The 15,742-nt window shown below is 42.9% G+C and overlaps 2 protein-coding genes across 8 annotated transcripts in view; one reads left to right on the top strand and one right to left on the bottom strand.

The window, feature by feature from the left end:
- Positions 1 to 1,189: 1,189 nt before the first annotated feature.
- Positions 1,190 to 7,709, bottom strand: MTRFR (mitochondrial translation release factor in rescue). 2 transcript variants are annotated; one of them, XM_081175203.1, is made up of 3 exons: positions 7,577 to 7,709; positions 2,678 to 2,983; positions 1,190 to 1,431 (listed from the first exon to the last, which is right to left on the bottom strand). In XM_081175203.1, the coding sequence occupies exons 2-3, from the start codon at positions 2,957 to 2,959 to the stop codon at positions 1,219 to 1,221; spliced, it is 495 nt and encodes a 164-aa protein (XP_081031329.1). In that variant the 5' UTR covers positions 2,960 to 2,983; positions 7,577 to 7,709; the 3' UTR covers positions 1,190 to 1,218. The 2 variants fall into 2 exon arrangements, with proteins under 2 accessions (XP_081031329.1, XP_081031328.1); XM_081175202.1 differs by lacking the exon at positions 7,577 to 7,709 and adding an exon at positions 6,030 to 6,128.
- A 223-nt stretch (positions 7,710 to 7,932) lies between these two features.
- Positions 7,933 to 15,742, top strand: part of MPHOSPH9 (M-phase phosphoprotein 9) — a 44,976-nt gene continuing 37,166 nt past the window's right edge. The window contains exons 1-4 of one of the 6 annotated variants that reach the window (XM_081174731.1): positions 7,933 to 8,117; positions 9,973 to 10,033; positions 12,612 to 12,744; positions 14,210 to 14,357. In XM_081174731.1, coding sequence (XP_081030857.1) covers positions 12,641 to 12,744; positions 14,210 to 14,357 — 252 coding nt within the window. In that variant the 5' untranslated portion in view covers positions 7,933 to 8,117; positions 9,973 to 10,033; positions 12,612 to 12,640. Of the gene's footprint in view, positions 8,118 to 8,348; positions 8,569 to 9,972; positions 10,034 to 12,611; positions 12,745 to 14,209; positions 14,358 to 15,742 lie in introns of those variants that run through there. The other 5 variants (XM_081174726.1, XM_081174730.1, XM_081174729.1 and 2 more) reach the window with 5 other exon arrangements.

Genomic DNA, 15,742 nt, shown 5'->3' with positions numbered 1-15,742 from the left:
CTCTGCTGTGTTTAGGACATCAGTTAGCCAGAGTGAGCTTCAAGTTCAGCAGCAGGTGACAAAAAGGGACCACTGTTCTAGCATGTCCCTATAATGAAGTATCATTCCACCTTGGTTGAAATCAACTTTCAGCTTGAAGATTTTAGTTTGTTTCAGCATCCATACTTGCTTGTTCCCTTGCCTCTGCCACCCACTGGACATCCACTCCAGCACTGTTGAGGCAAAGCAGAACATTTATGGAGGGAACATATGGCCTTCCAGATGTTGTCAGACTCCCAACCCTCTTCAGCCTCTTTCAGCAAGGCCAATGATTGGGGTTGATGGGAAAAGAAGTCCAGAAGCCACTAGAGCACGACAGGTTCTCCATCCCTGCTGTAGTGCTTGAGATTAATGCAAAGGCAAAGTAAGAGATCCACCTAATCCTGGGCTAGGCCACTCTTTTTCAACCTTGGATTCTCAGCTGTTGTTAGACTACAGCTTCCATCATCCCTGATCATTGGCTAAGATGGCTGGGGATGATGGGAAAACTGGGGGTCCCAACACACATACACCTGAGAACTCAAGGTTGAAGAACCCAGGGTTAGACACCATACTTTGTGGCTTTGCCACTCCATTGCCTGCCATGCTGTTCTAGTTTTATGGGCTCTGCTTCGGCATCATGCAGTTCTCATTTTGCATGCCTTGTGCCGAATGCTGACACAATGCTGGGAACACGCCACACCCACTGCTTCATGGCTGCAGAGTGGCCAGCACACACACGGCCTATTTTGGGTAATGACCTGATGACAGAGGCTAGGGCAGGGCTTGTCCACAACCACAAAACCACTGATGTGTTATTACCGAAAGGCAACTGGGCACCACTTCCTGAAAGCGTGGACAGGAAGTCGCCCTACTCCTGCCTTAAAACAAGGGGCATCCATCTGGTTCCATCTGGAACATGTTTGATGCAGTAACTTCTTAAGAGGCAAGGTTGGCTTGTAGGCTCAATTGCTGGTTACCGCAAAGGTAGAAAAGCTCTTTTCCATCTGAAACGATGGAATGATAAACATCTACAAATGTCACAGTGTACCATCACTTGCATTTTTGCCTCTGAATTGCAAGCAGTTTTTCTCACAATTCTAAAAAACCACAACCAGGCAAGTGCACCCATGCACACCAAATTGGATGAGTTGTTTAAAAAAAAAACCCCAACCAAAACCCACAACTGCCCAATCCTGCTTATTTATCCTCTAATGCTTGCATTTCTTTCAAATGCCTTTTCCTTTCAAGATTTTCTTTAGCTCGCTTCTTCTTCTCTTGCTTTTTCTTCTGAAATTCCCGTTTCTCCTTAACAACGTCACTGGTTTCACCTTTGTAGAAAACATCCACTTTCTCCTGGAGGATCTCTCTGGCTTTTTTACGGTTCTGCTCCACTGATCTTGTCTGATGGCACTAGAAAGAGGGCGGGGAGAAAAAATAATTTGCTTAGGGGATTGGAGCCAGCCCTATCCTGAAAGTTAGAAATGCTATTGCAGGCCTGGTGATTCAGAACTACTTTGTCTGGGAAAGAGAATTCTCAGAGAAGGAAGCAGATGAGAAGGCTGGAGAGGCACAAAAGGACTGTAGAAGCTTGAAAGAGGATTTATGGAGCCATCCATATGTGGCTGTAGGATGCTGGAAGGTGGCAGAAGTCTTGTAGATGAGTGGAAAGAAAGGCAAGGGCTAGAGACATAAAGGCAGTACAATGGACCAAGCCTCACTGTTCTCCATGTTTATGCACTTTTGGCAGCTCTTGAGGGTGGGGGAGATGCAAACCATTAAAATAAGCTAGGTATTGTGATGTGGCCACTGCCCCCCAAGTGCAAGCCGGAAAAGGATGGGGCTGCTTAGCTCTTTTCTCTCTGGTGCAGCAAAGCGCCTGGGTGAAATCACCTCAATGATTTCACCCCATCATGGAGCACTGTGGTAGGAAGCAGGGTTTTGAACACTGCGATGTACCACCAGATCGCAATGTTTGCTTGGTGATACACTGCAATGTTGAAAACCTGACATTGCCCACCCCTACTCTACTGATGAAAGGGCAGTTCAGTCTCTGCCTGTTGAAAAGGTGCCTTTGTCATCTGTTTCCTACCTCACAGAATCATGATTTCAATAACTACCTATAGACTCTTGGTGGATGCACCACATGCTGACAATTCCTTTGGAGTAGACTACCAAAATGGATTTTCTCATGAATCTGACCGGAGATAGCCAACGTGGTGGTCACCAGATGTTTTGGATTACATTTCCCAGGATCGCTGCAACATCACTGTCAGGGAAGACTGCTTTGAGGTTATTTCTACAATCAAGTGATATACAAATTTTATGAAAATGGAATTGTTGTCCAAAATCTATGGAGGGCACCATGTTAGTTATCCCTGCTCTACCCATTCTAGCTGATGTGACCTGGATGCTACACATGGGGCTTCTCAGGAATGTGAAGAACACACACCTCAGCCTTATTGGCCCATATGCCTATCCAACAGTATATAGTTTTTTGTGGTATGAAAGCTTCCTGGCTGATCACCTGAACACGACTCTTACTCCAGTGGACAAGCTTTTTACAAACCTCTGTTGTGCTAAACACTGTATTACATGAAGCAGAAAACTAGTGAAACTTGCCACAGAAGCAGACGTGGAGCAAAGTCAAGCAACTCACCTTGACTACAATTCCTGAAGGAAGATGTTTCAGGACCACACAGTTACTGGTTTTATTGGTTGCTTGGCCTCCGGGTCCAGAGCCACGGACAAACTGCTCTTCTAGGTCAGCCTCGTGCAGAGGAAGGAGGTCTCTGAAGCTCTTCTTTCCCACTTCAAGGAGCAACGGTCTGGGCCACCAAGGCATTAAAAAACGCGACTTCCACCAAAGCCTTGATGCCAGAGGGAAACCACTTAGTCCATTCAATGTGTTTGTCAAGAGCGGTAAACTTGAGGGAGGCATAGAAAACTCTAGAGATGAGGACTCCTAATTTAAACAATAGGAGAGAAGCCAAGAAAATACTCCTAAGTAACTGTCAATATATCTGGCCCTAACCTTCAGTGGAACATAGGAAGAAGCATTATACTGAGTGAGACCATTGGTCTATCTAGCTCAGTACTGTCTTCACTGACTGGCAGAGGCTCTCCATGATTTCAGGCAGGGTTCTTGCCCAGCCCTATCTGAAGCTGCCAGGGATTGACCCTGTGACCATGAGGGCACAAAGCAGTTGCTTACTATTGAGCCGCAGCCTTTTGTACACATGCACTTTATGGTGCTGTGCTTTTGGTGGTGGAGGATGGGACCCAATTTTTTTTTTCTCAGACTACACCACTGCAGTGTGGAATGCAAGCTGTCAGTTTTCATTGACTCTGCTGACTTCACATTACATTCCAGGGTAGCAGGAGAGGACTTACTGTCAAAAGAAATGATATCCTGTCTGATGATTTAATCCCACCCATGACACCACACAACACCAACATCTCATATGATGTGGGTAGGGCTGTGATATAGTTGCTATCCTCCCTTTGAGCCTTCTCCACCCCTGAACTCTCTCCCCCTCCTAGTCCCCAAACTCAAATATCATCTTGTTACTAAACAGTACAGGGTGCATTTCCAACTTCAGGCTGAAGTTAATCTTTTCATGGAAAAAAAAAGAGAGGAGTGAAAAAACTGGCCATGGTCTTTTTCTGTTACTCAGACAAGTGGCAATTAACCTTTCCAGTTTGATGTCTCTTTTTCTAAGAACAAAGCCACTCTATGATTAAGGGAGCAAGACTAACAGCCTGATTCTAACACCTGCCACAACTGAACACTCACCTGGCCACTGTGCCAGCACACAAATCGTGGAATGTGGCCTTGGAAGTATTTATCCACAGGTACCCCAATCTTCACATGATCAAATTGAAAAGGCTTCGGGGTCAAGATAATGCTGCTACACACACATTATTAGGAACCTTTTGCTTTATTTGAGCGATTTATCCGACCATCTGTTTTATGTATACTGGACCAATTGTAAATCATTTATTTGCTTAAATTAAAAACACAAACTGAAAGGACTTCCATTTCTGCAGAGGAAGACCAAACAGGTTTCTGCTCACAGTACCCCTTAGCAATTGCTGATCCAAAGGGTACAGAAAAACCAAATATTTTCAATGAGCCAAAATGCTCACTTGGTGGCACCAGAAACCAAGAGATAGGGGAGGAAGTACTGTAAATGCTTCCTTGCAAAACCCGAATTGTAACTATTATAAAATTACAGGGCTATAGAAATCACCAATATCACTACTGATTTGTCTGGACAAATTCCAAGCAATAGTCAGAAGTGGAAAACACATCTTCATCCAGAAGAGCACTGATTATACAGATAAGTAGGAGGTCATGCTGCAGCTGCTGGTCACATGTTCCATGATGGCACTGCCCTGGAATGCTTAACCCTGAACTGGTCTGTGGGCAAACAGGCGCTTCATTTTGCTAAAATGATTCTAAATATATGCCTTTTGGGTTTCCAGCTTAAATATGTCTGGATTTGTCAAAAGTAATAAAACAGTTTTCAAAGAAAGTGATCAAGCAACGGGAATAAAGCAGCTCTTTGCTCTTCCTTAGGACTGACAGGCTGCAACTTGGTCTACGGAGTAACTTTATGTTCCCTAACAATGCAGTGAAAACAGATTCAACCCTTTTTCTTCCACCAAATCCTTCCCCTGTCCCAACCTTTGCTAGCACAGTACCTTTCACAGGGGATGCTGGAGAATTCTGACCAAAAAGAAATGGAAACAGGAATTGCCAATTATTTGCCCCATCCAGCACACAAATCAATCCAGCGAATATTATTCACTGTTGTTGTTGCTTTGACTCCACAAACAATATGCAACTGATTACTCCCCTCTCCATTTGCATGGATATGGAACTTACATCATCAGTTACTTAAGTTATGTAATTTTGCTACAGTGGACAGCAAGATGAATAATGTGGGTTTTGGTGGAAGATAAGTTGCAGTGCAACAGAAACAGCGCTGCCTGCAATGAATAAAGGGTGAAATAGAAAACAATGCCTTACAGCTCTACTATCCAGATTTCTTGGACTACAACTCCCATTAGACTAAGCCAGGTGATGGTGATTGCAGCCTGTAACACCTGAAAAGCACTATGATGGCAAAGGCTACCTATACAAGTTGAATACTGCAGGAGGGGAGTCGCCTTGTGCTTAGGTCCTGCATGTGGGTTTGTCACTGTGAGAAGAAGATGCTGGATTAGATGGGGCCCTGGCCTGATCCAACAGGCTCCTCTTAGGTTCGTATTCTGTTGTCCAGTCCCTCCCATGCTTACTGTAGTAATTAATGTGAGAGGCAGGTGAGGGAGTACATAACAAGAACTGAAAGGAGAGGGCAGGAGATCATATTACTTTTTCATCTCTCAGTGCATTTGGAAATTTAAATACATAGTGCAGGTTTCTTCCTCCTCTTACCATCCACAGTATTAAATTAATAGGGCAACTAATCCCAGTAACTTTAAACTGAATTCCAGGATACTGCCAAGAAATAAGTAGTGGGTGGAAGAAAGGAAAGCTTAGCCAAAAATGGAATATACTTGATTCAGCTTTTTTAAAAAGAAGCAGCCAAAATAGGTTACTGAAGTCAAACAATGGAATAATGAGATTTGATAAATAATGGTGCTGAGTTTTAAATATATAAATATATATTTTAAATATATATATATAAATATATACCTTCTAGTTTAAGAAGGCAATTATAAAACAAAAAACCTTAAAGTACACCTCCCTTCTAAGGTTTCACTGATGCCAGCATCTGTTAATGATATTCTGCTCTCTCCTGCCCCCAAGATACCAACAGAGCATTTCCAATTTGAAGGCTCCATTCCAGAGCGACACCATCATAGAACAGAATGTGTCCACCAGCCACAAAACTCCAGCCTCTCTGTTCAAGAAACGCGGTCTTCCAGATGATGATGCATTTCTGATGCCAATTTAAACAATTAAAAGTAAAATAAAAAATGAAGCAATGAACAAAACATACCCCCTCAAGCATTTCGTTTGAAATGAAGTACGCTGCTTTGAAGACACGTTCCCCATTGCCCATCTTCCCATCCACCCACCCCATTTCACTCTGCGCTGAAGTCACAATCCCCTGCTGGCCACATCAGTTGCCAGGGGAAAAGGCTGCATCAGGATTTCCTCTGTAGGACCTCCTAGGAAGACTGCAAGGCATTGCAACCAAGTGCTAGATTAAACACAGGTTGGCCACTGTTCATCATGGCAAGAGTGAGTAGATGTTGCTATACTTTTGTGTCTGGGTTTTCAAAACGAGGTAGGGCTCTGCAAGCAGCTGGGCAGCTGCCAGGGGAAAATACAAACTTGTCTGTTGACGCTTCCAGCCTAATGCTGCTCTAGTAGCCCAATTGCTCCCAGTCTCCCTTGATGTCCTGGTGACATGGTTTCCATGGTGCAAATCTAAGGCAGCTGTCAATTTTAAGGGTTTGGTTTCTAAGTCAAAAGGCAACAGGGATCCTGCCTGTCATGTTCCTGCCTCTGTTTTGTAAGTGGAAGACTCCAGGCTACATGCTGTAGGTGCAACAAGACGACTCCTGGGCTCCATTCTTGGCTCTGGATGTACTTGGGCAGCAAGACTCTGGGTTGCAATCCCAGCTCCACATCTGAGGTGAGGATGCAGCAGAACTTATATATTCCATCCTTGACACACAAGAGACAGGGTAGGACTCCTGTTTTTGTGGGCTGGGAGGTAGTCAGTACTCCTGCGGCTTAAAGGTGATTGCAGGGGAAGTGGATTCATTGACTTTGTAGTTTTTGTGGGGAGAATAGAAAACCTCTTCGTTTTGGAGATGAGGGTGGGAAAGGGGAGAAAGAATGCCGAGTCCTGGCTTTACAAATGATGCAGTGTGGAGGAAAGGCTCCTGGGTCTCTCCTGGCTGTGGATGGTGCTGGAAAGAAAGGGGTCTTTTTCTGGAGGGGTGAGAAGTTTGAGAGCCAGGTGGTGCAGTGGTTAGAGCAGACATTCTCTGGTCCCCAGACGTGGTTGGACTACAACTCCCATCATTCCAGACTGCTGGCCCTCTTCATTAGGGATGATGTGAATTGTAGCCCAACATCTGGGGACCCAAGATGGAGAGAGTCTGGGTTGGTGTGTCAGACGAGGACCTCACAGACCCAACTTCATTCCCCCCTCAAGCATGAAGCTCCCGGAATGATCTTGGGCCGCTGCTGACTCTCAACCCAGTCTGCCTCACAGGCTTGTGGTGGTGATTAAAGGAAGGCGGGAAGAATCACGTGCTCGTCACGTTGAGCTCCATGAACAAAAGGGTGGGATATAAATGCCAAAAACACACGACTCAGGTTGGGGCTCCTGGGTCCTCCTTGGGGAAGGGCTGCTGGATTCCGGCTTTGGAGGGGAGGGGAGGTTTGGGGGCGCGGGACTCCTGGGGTTCTTCTGCAACTGAGCGAAAGGCCTCTCAATCGAGGGCCGAGGTGGGGACCGGGAACCCCGCGCGTTGCACCTCCACCTAGGCCGGAGGAAAAGCAGAAAACCGCTCTGCTGACGCCTCTTACCTACTGCGGGACGGGTCAGCTCGCCTGAGAAGAAGGCCCCAGCCTGTCTGCGCATGCGCCGCCGTCTATTTACTTCACTGACCCTGAGGGAGTCAAAGAGAGAGCGCCCCCGCCCGCCACTCCGTGAAGGTGCCACTCCAATAGGGGCAGCGGAAAGCCAATCACAGAGCACGACCCGTTACGCGACGGGCCTTTCTCCTTGCCACCGCCCAATGGCCGCCAAGCTCCCATTCCACGCCCCTCCGCTCCCGCCCCCGTTGTTGGGTAGCCAATCGCATCCCGCGTCCCACCCCGGCGCGCGGCTCGGAGCAGCCAATAACCGTCCGGGTGAAGCCGCCTCGCGAGCCTCTTGCGTCTGCTTTGAAAAAGCTTCGAATCTCAACCGCCAACCCTGAGGGGAGGGGGCTCGAGGGGAAAGAGCCCGCCGCGGTCGCCGTTGTTTACAGCCCGACCTCTCTCTCTCTGAGGTGGGCGAAGGAAAAAACGCGGGAGCCGCTGTTTTTCTCCCCCCCCCCGACTAGGCCAGCGATTCGAAATGCAGGTAAGCGACCGGATGTTTCTGGAATGTAACGGCTGTTTGCCTTTTGACGGGGGCGGGTTTGGCCAGGGCCTTCGGACGAGCCCTCGGGCTGCAGAGCGGCGCTCCCGTTAGCCAATCAACGCCTGGCCTCGCTCGTCAACATTCCAGAGCCAGCCAATCAGGACGCAGGAAGGTTGGGCTGCAGAATTGGGAGACAACATCTTCGCGAAGTGGGTCTCGCGGAAGCCTCGGGGCGAGGGGGCGCGCGCGTGTAATAGGAAGAGCGAGGCGGCCCGGGTTCGAATCCTCTCTCCGCTCAGCCTCCGACTCGCGCGGGGTGAACTGGAGCCAGTTGCTGCCTCCGCACTGCCTGCCTCGCCGGGTTCTGGAGAGGAGGGTCAAAGGGAAAATAAACAACTTGACGGGAAAAGGGGGCGGGATTCAACTCCTGAGCTCTTTGATGAGAGGATATGTGAGTTTAATAATAATAATATAGTGTAGATGTAGAGGAAGGTTGTTTTTTAAGTGCTCGTATTGTTTTTGTTTTCATGCTTTCTAGTTCTTTCTTTATCTTATATAAGATCATCCCTATATGCTATATTGTAACTAAGCCGAAAGTATGTACTGTATACAGTAATAAGTGAAACGATCATTTATTCTTCTGGTTGTCCCTGCTTCCGTTTCCCACTGCCTTCCCCTTTTTGCTTCTGATATCTATTTTTATATGATAAGCCCTTTTGGGGTAGGAAATAGTGATGACTGTTCTTTCTACGGTGCCCTGTATGTGGATAGCAGTATATAAGTTGCTTGCATTAGAGCCATTAGAGGGGAAAGGGCGAGATAAGATGGAAGCAGCAGTAATTATAAAATGCCTCAAACATGATGTGCTGTGATAGTTAAAAACAATGAACTTTGTGAGTAGGGACATGTGTTCTTTTAAAAAATGGATTTAAAGACAGAAGGGGGGAAGTGGAAGCAAAAAAACCAGCTTCGTCGTTAAAAATGCATTTATTGAAGGATCAGTAGGGTCTGAAATGCACTGGATCAATAAATACGATAAGGATAAAAAATGGAAAGTACTGATACTGCAGGAATGTTAAAAGAGCATGTTTAATAATACTTCAACTGCTTTAGATTTTTCAGAGCACTTCCTGTAGACTGTATCTTACGCTATGCAATAGGAGTGGGGGACTTGGGGGGCCTAAAATATTTTTATTGAACTTTAGATTTTATCAGCCCCAGCCAGCATATCCAATGGTCAGGGATGATGAGACTTGTAGTTTAACATATGGAGACCAGTCCTGTGCTTTTTTTTCTGGAGGTAAATTGTACGCAGTACCAGCACCCTTTTTTTCCTAGAAGAAAAGTACTGGGAGCCGCAACTACCTTATAAGGAAGACCAATACTTTTTTCTCCATATTGTAAATGGGAATCTGTAACCTAAGGCCATTTCTTTGTAATGACTGAGGGGAAGTTTGAATAGGGACCTTTCTTCCATTTGTGCAGTTTCATGGTTGATTCAGAAGTTAGCTGCTCTGAATTCAATGGAATTTGCTCCCAAATCTGTATGAATTGGATTGTGGGCTCAATTTCTAGCTGCTGTTACACACTCAAGCCACTTTTAGAAAATCGCCTCTGCTCATATGTCTTCAACAGCTTTCTCACTGGTAGAAATTAAGCAGGTAAAGATTTTGCTGTTGGCATGATGGAAGAAAAACAACTTTGTCTAACTTCAGTCTGTTAAGTCTTTCTGTGTATCTTTTGCAAGTAAATAAGTGAAGGCAAAGCACCACTGTCCTCCCCCTCTTATGCCAGTGCTTATCACAAATTTATTTTATTATTTATTAATTACATTTCTATTCCATTTTTCTCCAAGGAGCTCAAGGCAACATACAAGGTTCCCCCACTCCATTTTATCCTTTCAACAACCCCGTGAGGTAAGTTAGGCTAAGAGAGTGACTAGCCCAAGGTCACCCAGCAAGCTTAATCACTAACTGGATATTTCAGTGTGATTCTCATCAGTCTTGGTGATATCCTAACTGCTTCGCCAACTGGATGTGATGGTTGGTGATAGCTAGGAAATCTGGAAGACGGTGAAAGAATGACAGTTAAATCTTAGTGTAAATTAAACAGATGGAAACAACACATATGAGAGAATTACTTGTACCTGATCCTAACTGCTTTGTTCAGAACTAAGGCTGCAGCCCTAAGTCCCATTGCACTCATTAGGACTTTCTTCTGAGTTTCTTCTGTTTTCTGTCCAGCTTCTCTGACTCATGCAAGACTGGCAGGGCTCTGAATTTGGTGGTTCTTTTGCTTTCTCCATCCCCTTTTCCTCCATTTTTCTATTAAATTGACCTCACATTAGAACCATGCTGGAATAATGCATTGGCTTATTTCCAAGTATGGCACAGATTTGTAGGGCTGGAACCCAGTCTTTAGAGTTTTAGTTTATTCATCTAATTTTAAATTTGTAGGTGTGTGAATTTATTTCTGAACTAGTAAGCATACTTACTTTGATTTTAAATGCTGCAGGCATTATAGCAAATAGCAGCTTTGTAAAGGCATTCGTCCTGTGTGAGAGAACAGAGAATGCCAGTTTCACCACAGTAGTTGTCATTTGCAGTTTTTATAACCACATGTATTAAGAATAAGTTTTTAAAATAAAAAATCTGCCCAATGAATTGGGGGCACCTATTTAATCAATTAAGGTTTTTTAAAAATGAGTTAAATTAACCAATCAATTGATTAAATGTGACAGTCATAATTGTTTATTACTTTACTTGTTTTTTAAACATTTTTTCAAGTTTTTTTTCAACTGCCTTGTGTGTGTTTCTGCATCCCTTCTGGCATGACCCTTCAAGAAGCTAGCTCCAGCTCAAGGGGCTGCTGGTTACCAGTCCCTAATCCTGTGGACTAAGTGGCTGGGGTTTGGGGTTGATTTTTGAAGGGAAAATTTGCAGTAAAGAAAATGGATAAGTGGAGCAGACAATCAGAAGGATGGAAGCTAGAGGAGAAGCCAAAGGCTGAGGTAGAGAAAATGTAGGGATGTGATCATTTCTTTGGCTGGTAACCTGGTTCCTTTGCCATAGGTGGTTATTTCTTATACTGAAGGGATGTTTGTACCTGAGTGATTTACCATGCTTCTCCCCTGCTTCATTGGGATAGGAAGCTTTTTATCCATTTCAATCACCCTGTTGTTTGCATTGCCTTTGATAAACAGTTGTATTATATATTACACCTTTGTTAGAACTTTTGAAACTTTTTGTGTAAGAGACATAACTTTACCTTTATATTTATACAGGGGTTGCCAACCTTTTTGGACCAGTGCACAACTTTTGAAAGAGTTCTCTTGGTACCAGTCACAAAATGGCTGCTGTGTAGGGGCTATGACAAAAACATAAGATGAGAGCGCAGTAATAGTAAAGCTTTTCCCCCACTAGAGGAAGCTTAACCTGTTGAATTTCTGCCTACCATACAGCAAGGGGTGGCTCCATGTTTCAGAAAGCCCTTGGGCTCAGGATATGAGTGGGCCTTTTTCATTTTCTCAAACCACATCCCTCCTCCAATGTTGTCTAATGTTGCAACCCCATATTGTTAAAGTCAGTTGTTTAGGGCTTTAAAAATCAATGCAAGTAACTTGAGGTGGGCCTAGGAGACATTTGGCAACCAGTTTACGATTTGCTTTTATATTTTAATTTCTTGGCTAATCTTGTGTTCAACTATCATTGCATTGGTTTAGCTAGATTTTTGAAGGGAAATGTTATGTTTGCAGTATGGTGAGAAACTGAGGATGTAGCACAAATAATTAATGCACACAGAACTGAGGAAGGGAAGAAGTAGGTCAGCCATTATGTGCTGGAAAATGGTTAATTCCTGCTTTCTCAATGTGGTCTCTTAACCTCTAAGAATTCTTCTTTGTTGGTGATGTGGCATTCATGTATTCTGCTACATTGGTAGATTGACGGAAGTGACAGGGAATTTGGTTAGAACGTTGTGGATATCCAGGATGGGTAGAATTGTTTTATTGTGCTTAGAAAATGTTTGTTTAAATGAATGATTTTCCCAGAAGATGTTGACTGGTCATGAGAATATAGCAGGTGTTGATGTGCATGTGGTGTAGTAGGAAGAGTGGATGAGGCTCAAATCAAAATAGAGCAATTAACTGTTTTAGGGGACTTTTTAGAACTGTTTCTTAGCTTCATCTATGACATGGGAATATTCAGCTGAATTGCTGAAGTCACTCTTTTTGATGAAAACAATCAACTACTCAGTTTTGACTGGCATGTATAGGAAAATGTGGAACAATTGCTTGGGTTCAGCCAAGTAACAACTTGATTTCTGTAACTTTGAAGATACTTGTTTCAAGCCTTGATTCTGAAAGCACCTTAATGAAGTTGGACTGCTAAATAGTTGCCATGATTTCGAACACTGAATGTTGATGAACCGTACCTTCTTTTCCTTCCTTCTTTTTGAAGTGGGTGTGTCACGTATTTTTCTTTTTCTTTTTGAAAGGATAACCACATGCTTTGCAAGCATGAGATATGGAAAACCTGGGCTTGGTGAAAATTGATCAAGAGGCTGCTTCTGTAGACACCAATAGCAGACATGATCAAAACTCTGTTGGCTGTGATGTCAGTAATAACAGGTAAATGTGATAGGCTGATTTTTTTCAAATTAGAAAGGCACTCTAGCATAGACAGTCATTTCAGCAAAAAGTGCAACACTCAGTGCCACTTAATATATTTTTCTATGTACAAGATGATTTTTTGTTTTAAAAATTAGCCAAAAATTGGGGGTCATCTTATACACAGATGATAAACGCACAGTAGTTTAAAAAAGCACCACTTACCTTCCTGTGGCTGCCGTGAAGAAGCTGCTGGGACAACCAATCATTTCACTTAACCACTTCTGCCAACCAATGCATGCACCTCAGCTAACCATTACTGCCGCTGCTGATGTTTAAATATACGGTAGTAAATATACCGGTCCTCAGTTGTGTAGGTAGGCGGGAGTGGGGGTGCCACTGGGCGTACCTGGGCCTCAGGGTGGAACTGTCCGTCCCGTGTGCTCGGCTTAACAACTTTGAATATTTTATTAAATATCAAATTTCTGTTTGATGTTTAAAATATTGATTTCTTAATTTTGGGTTCAAAAAAGTAGGGGTCGTCTTATGCATGGGGGCATATTTATACTCGGAAAAATACCATATGTGTCAGTCATCAAGAAAAAAGTCTTCTGGTGTGGAGGCTGATCTTGGAGGCAAGTTGCATATTTTTGTTAAAAGATCAGCAGTTTTATATTTGAGTTCTTTAAGAACACTCAAGTGGATGCTATCCAGGCCTGGTAATTTGTCAATTCTTAAATTGGTCAGTAAGCCTAGAAATCACATCTCTTGTCACCATTATTTGCCTTAGATGCCCTTTCCAAGGAGGTTAGTTTAGGTACAGGGATCTGCCCTATATTTTCTGCTGTGAAGAATTGGAGCGGTGTGTGAGGGAAAACTCAATGGGAAGAGATCTTCTTAAGTAGTTCTGTCTCATGAATTTCATTGGAATGTGTGTGTCCCTAGTTATGTCTGAACCACACTGGTCTCACTAAAGACTAGTTTGCTAATGAAGCCACACTATTGGATATTAATACAGTAGTACCTCAGGTTACATATGCTTCAGGTTACAGACTCCGCTAACCCAGAAATAGTGCTTCAGATTAAGAACTTTGCTTCAGGATGAGAACAGAAATCATGCTCTGGCGGCACAGCAGCAGCGGGAGGCCCCATTAGCTAAAGTGGTGCTTCAGGTTAAGAACAGTTTCAGGTTAAGTACGGACCTCTGGAACGAATTAAGTACTTAACCTGAGGTACAACTGTAGTATAGTAATAATTGTACTTTTTGAGTTCTATACACTCATTCTCATTGATGAGACAGTTATTTTCACTGAGTTTAACAACTTTCTTGTCAAGGTTTGGAAATTCTTTACCTCTTTGTAAGTGTTTCCTGTGGTCTGTTCTTTTTTGTTTTCAGCACAAAGCAGTTATGCTGCTAGCATAATACTATAGAGACGGCTTTGTCTGGCATTTGGCGTAATAAATAATTCACTTATTTTTTCTTCAGCACCAGCAGTCCCTTCTCAAACCCAAATGGCATCTCCAGTTTCTCAGGGAAAACCAGCCCTCCTGTAATACATTGTGATGTTGGTCCTTCTTCCTTCATGCAAAACGCTCAACGGAATAGTGACTCGGAACTATTGAAAAACTGTGAGGTAGGTAATGTTCTTTTCTCAGTGATCAAGAACATTTAAACATTAAAAAAAATCTTACAAAAGCATCGTGTTATGAAAAATTGTAAGAGTCTATACTGTGATTGTAGGGGGAAATTATGTAATTCTATTAATTTGCAGTGAACACAATCTCCAGGACTGGTATGAATCTCACACTGAAGCATAGTTTTTTTTAAAAAAATAAGTTTTAATGTGAACGCAAAGCATGCTAGTGCACACTGCTCAAAACCCCTGTCCCTGCCATTACACCCCAGGAAATAAGCCAGACTCTAGCTTGTTGTGATGTCTAATGCTTGAAGTTTCCCCCTCCAAACACACTCAAGGTCTGTTCTCTTTTCCCCCCTCTTTTTTCTTTTTAAAAAAATTAGTCATTTTTCTTTTTCATTCATTACACATCTTTTATTCATAACATTTACTATGCATTCCTCCCTCCCCCCCCCCCAGGCTTCCCCCAACTTCCGCTTTTGGTTTCTTTCTCCTTTTACCCACTTTGCTGCTTCTTAAAAGAAAAGGCTACTAATAACATATTTATACAATAATATCAAACCTAAAAACAAAAATAACAATGAATACACCATATTATTTCTCTAATACTAACAATGTGAATGTTTATGCTATCAAGTCTATAGACTTTCTTTGTTTCTGCAAGTATAATATAAATGGTTCCCATTATTTTTCAAAGTCACTGTTGTCTTTTTCTCTTAATCTGTCTGTCATTTTTGCCAGTTCTGCATAGTTCATCAACTTCTCTTGCCATTGTTCTTTAGTTGGTATTTCTCCAGTCTTCCAATTTTGTGCGATCAACATTCTCGCTGCTGTAGTGGCATACATAAAGTCCTCTTTTCTTTTGGTATATCTTGGCCTAAAATACCTAATACAAAGGCATCTGGTTTTTTTACAAAAGTTATTTTCAACATTTTCTCCAATTCATTACATATCATTTCCCAATAAGCTTTTACCTTTTTGCAATCCCACCACATATGATAAAACGTGCCTTCTGCTTCACACCTCCAGCACTCTTTCTTTTCATTTTTATACATTTTTGCCAATTTAACCAGTGATATATACCATCTATACATCATTTTCATATAATTCTCAATAATATGCAATCTGTAAATTTCAAATTTACTTTCCACAATTTTATCCAGTCCTATATCCTGTTATGGCCTGTATTTTGTGCCCATTTGATCATTACCGATTTTACTTCTTCATCCTTAGTTTCCCATTCCAAAAGAATATTATATTCCTTTTTCAATAATTTTGTGTTTTCTTCTATCACTTCCTTTTGGAATTTGGAAACCGAATATGAGAAGCCTTTTTTATTATCCTCTTCAAAGATATCCTTTAATTGTCTATGTTGCAGCCAG

This window comes from Podarcis bocagei (genome assembly GCF_964188305.1).
Source record: "Podarcis bocagei genome assembly, chromosome: 16".
Lineage (NCBI taxonomy): Eukaryota > Metazoa > Chordata > Lepidosauria > Squamata > Lacertidae > Podarcis > Podarcis bocagei.
The sequence above is the reverse complement of the archived record's forward strand: the minus strand, read 5'-3'. Positions and strand labels throughout refer to the sequence as shown.

Excerpts from the sequence above, each read along its gene's own strand:
- MTRFR (XM_081175202.1), bottom strand. The coding sequence starts at position 6,113 with ATGGGGTGGGTGGATGGGAAGATGGGCAATGGGGAACGTGTCTTCAAA. Across the intron at positions 2,984-6,029 it reads CAAACGAAATGCTTGAGGGG|GAGTCCTCATCTCTAGAGTT; the intron begins GTATGTTTTGTT and ends TGTTTAAATTAG. Across the intron at positions 1,432-2,677 it reads CTTCAGGAATTGTAGTCAAG|TGCCATCAGACAAGATCAGT; the intron begins GTGAGTTGCTTG and ends CCCTCTTTCTAG.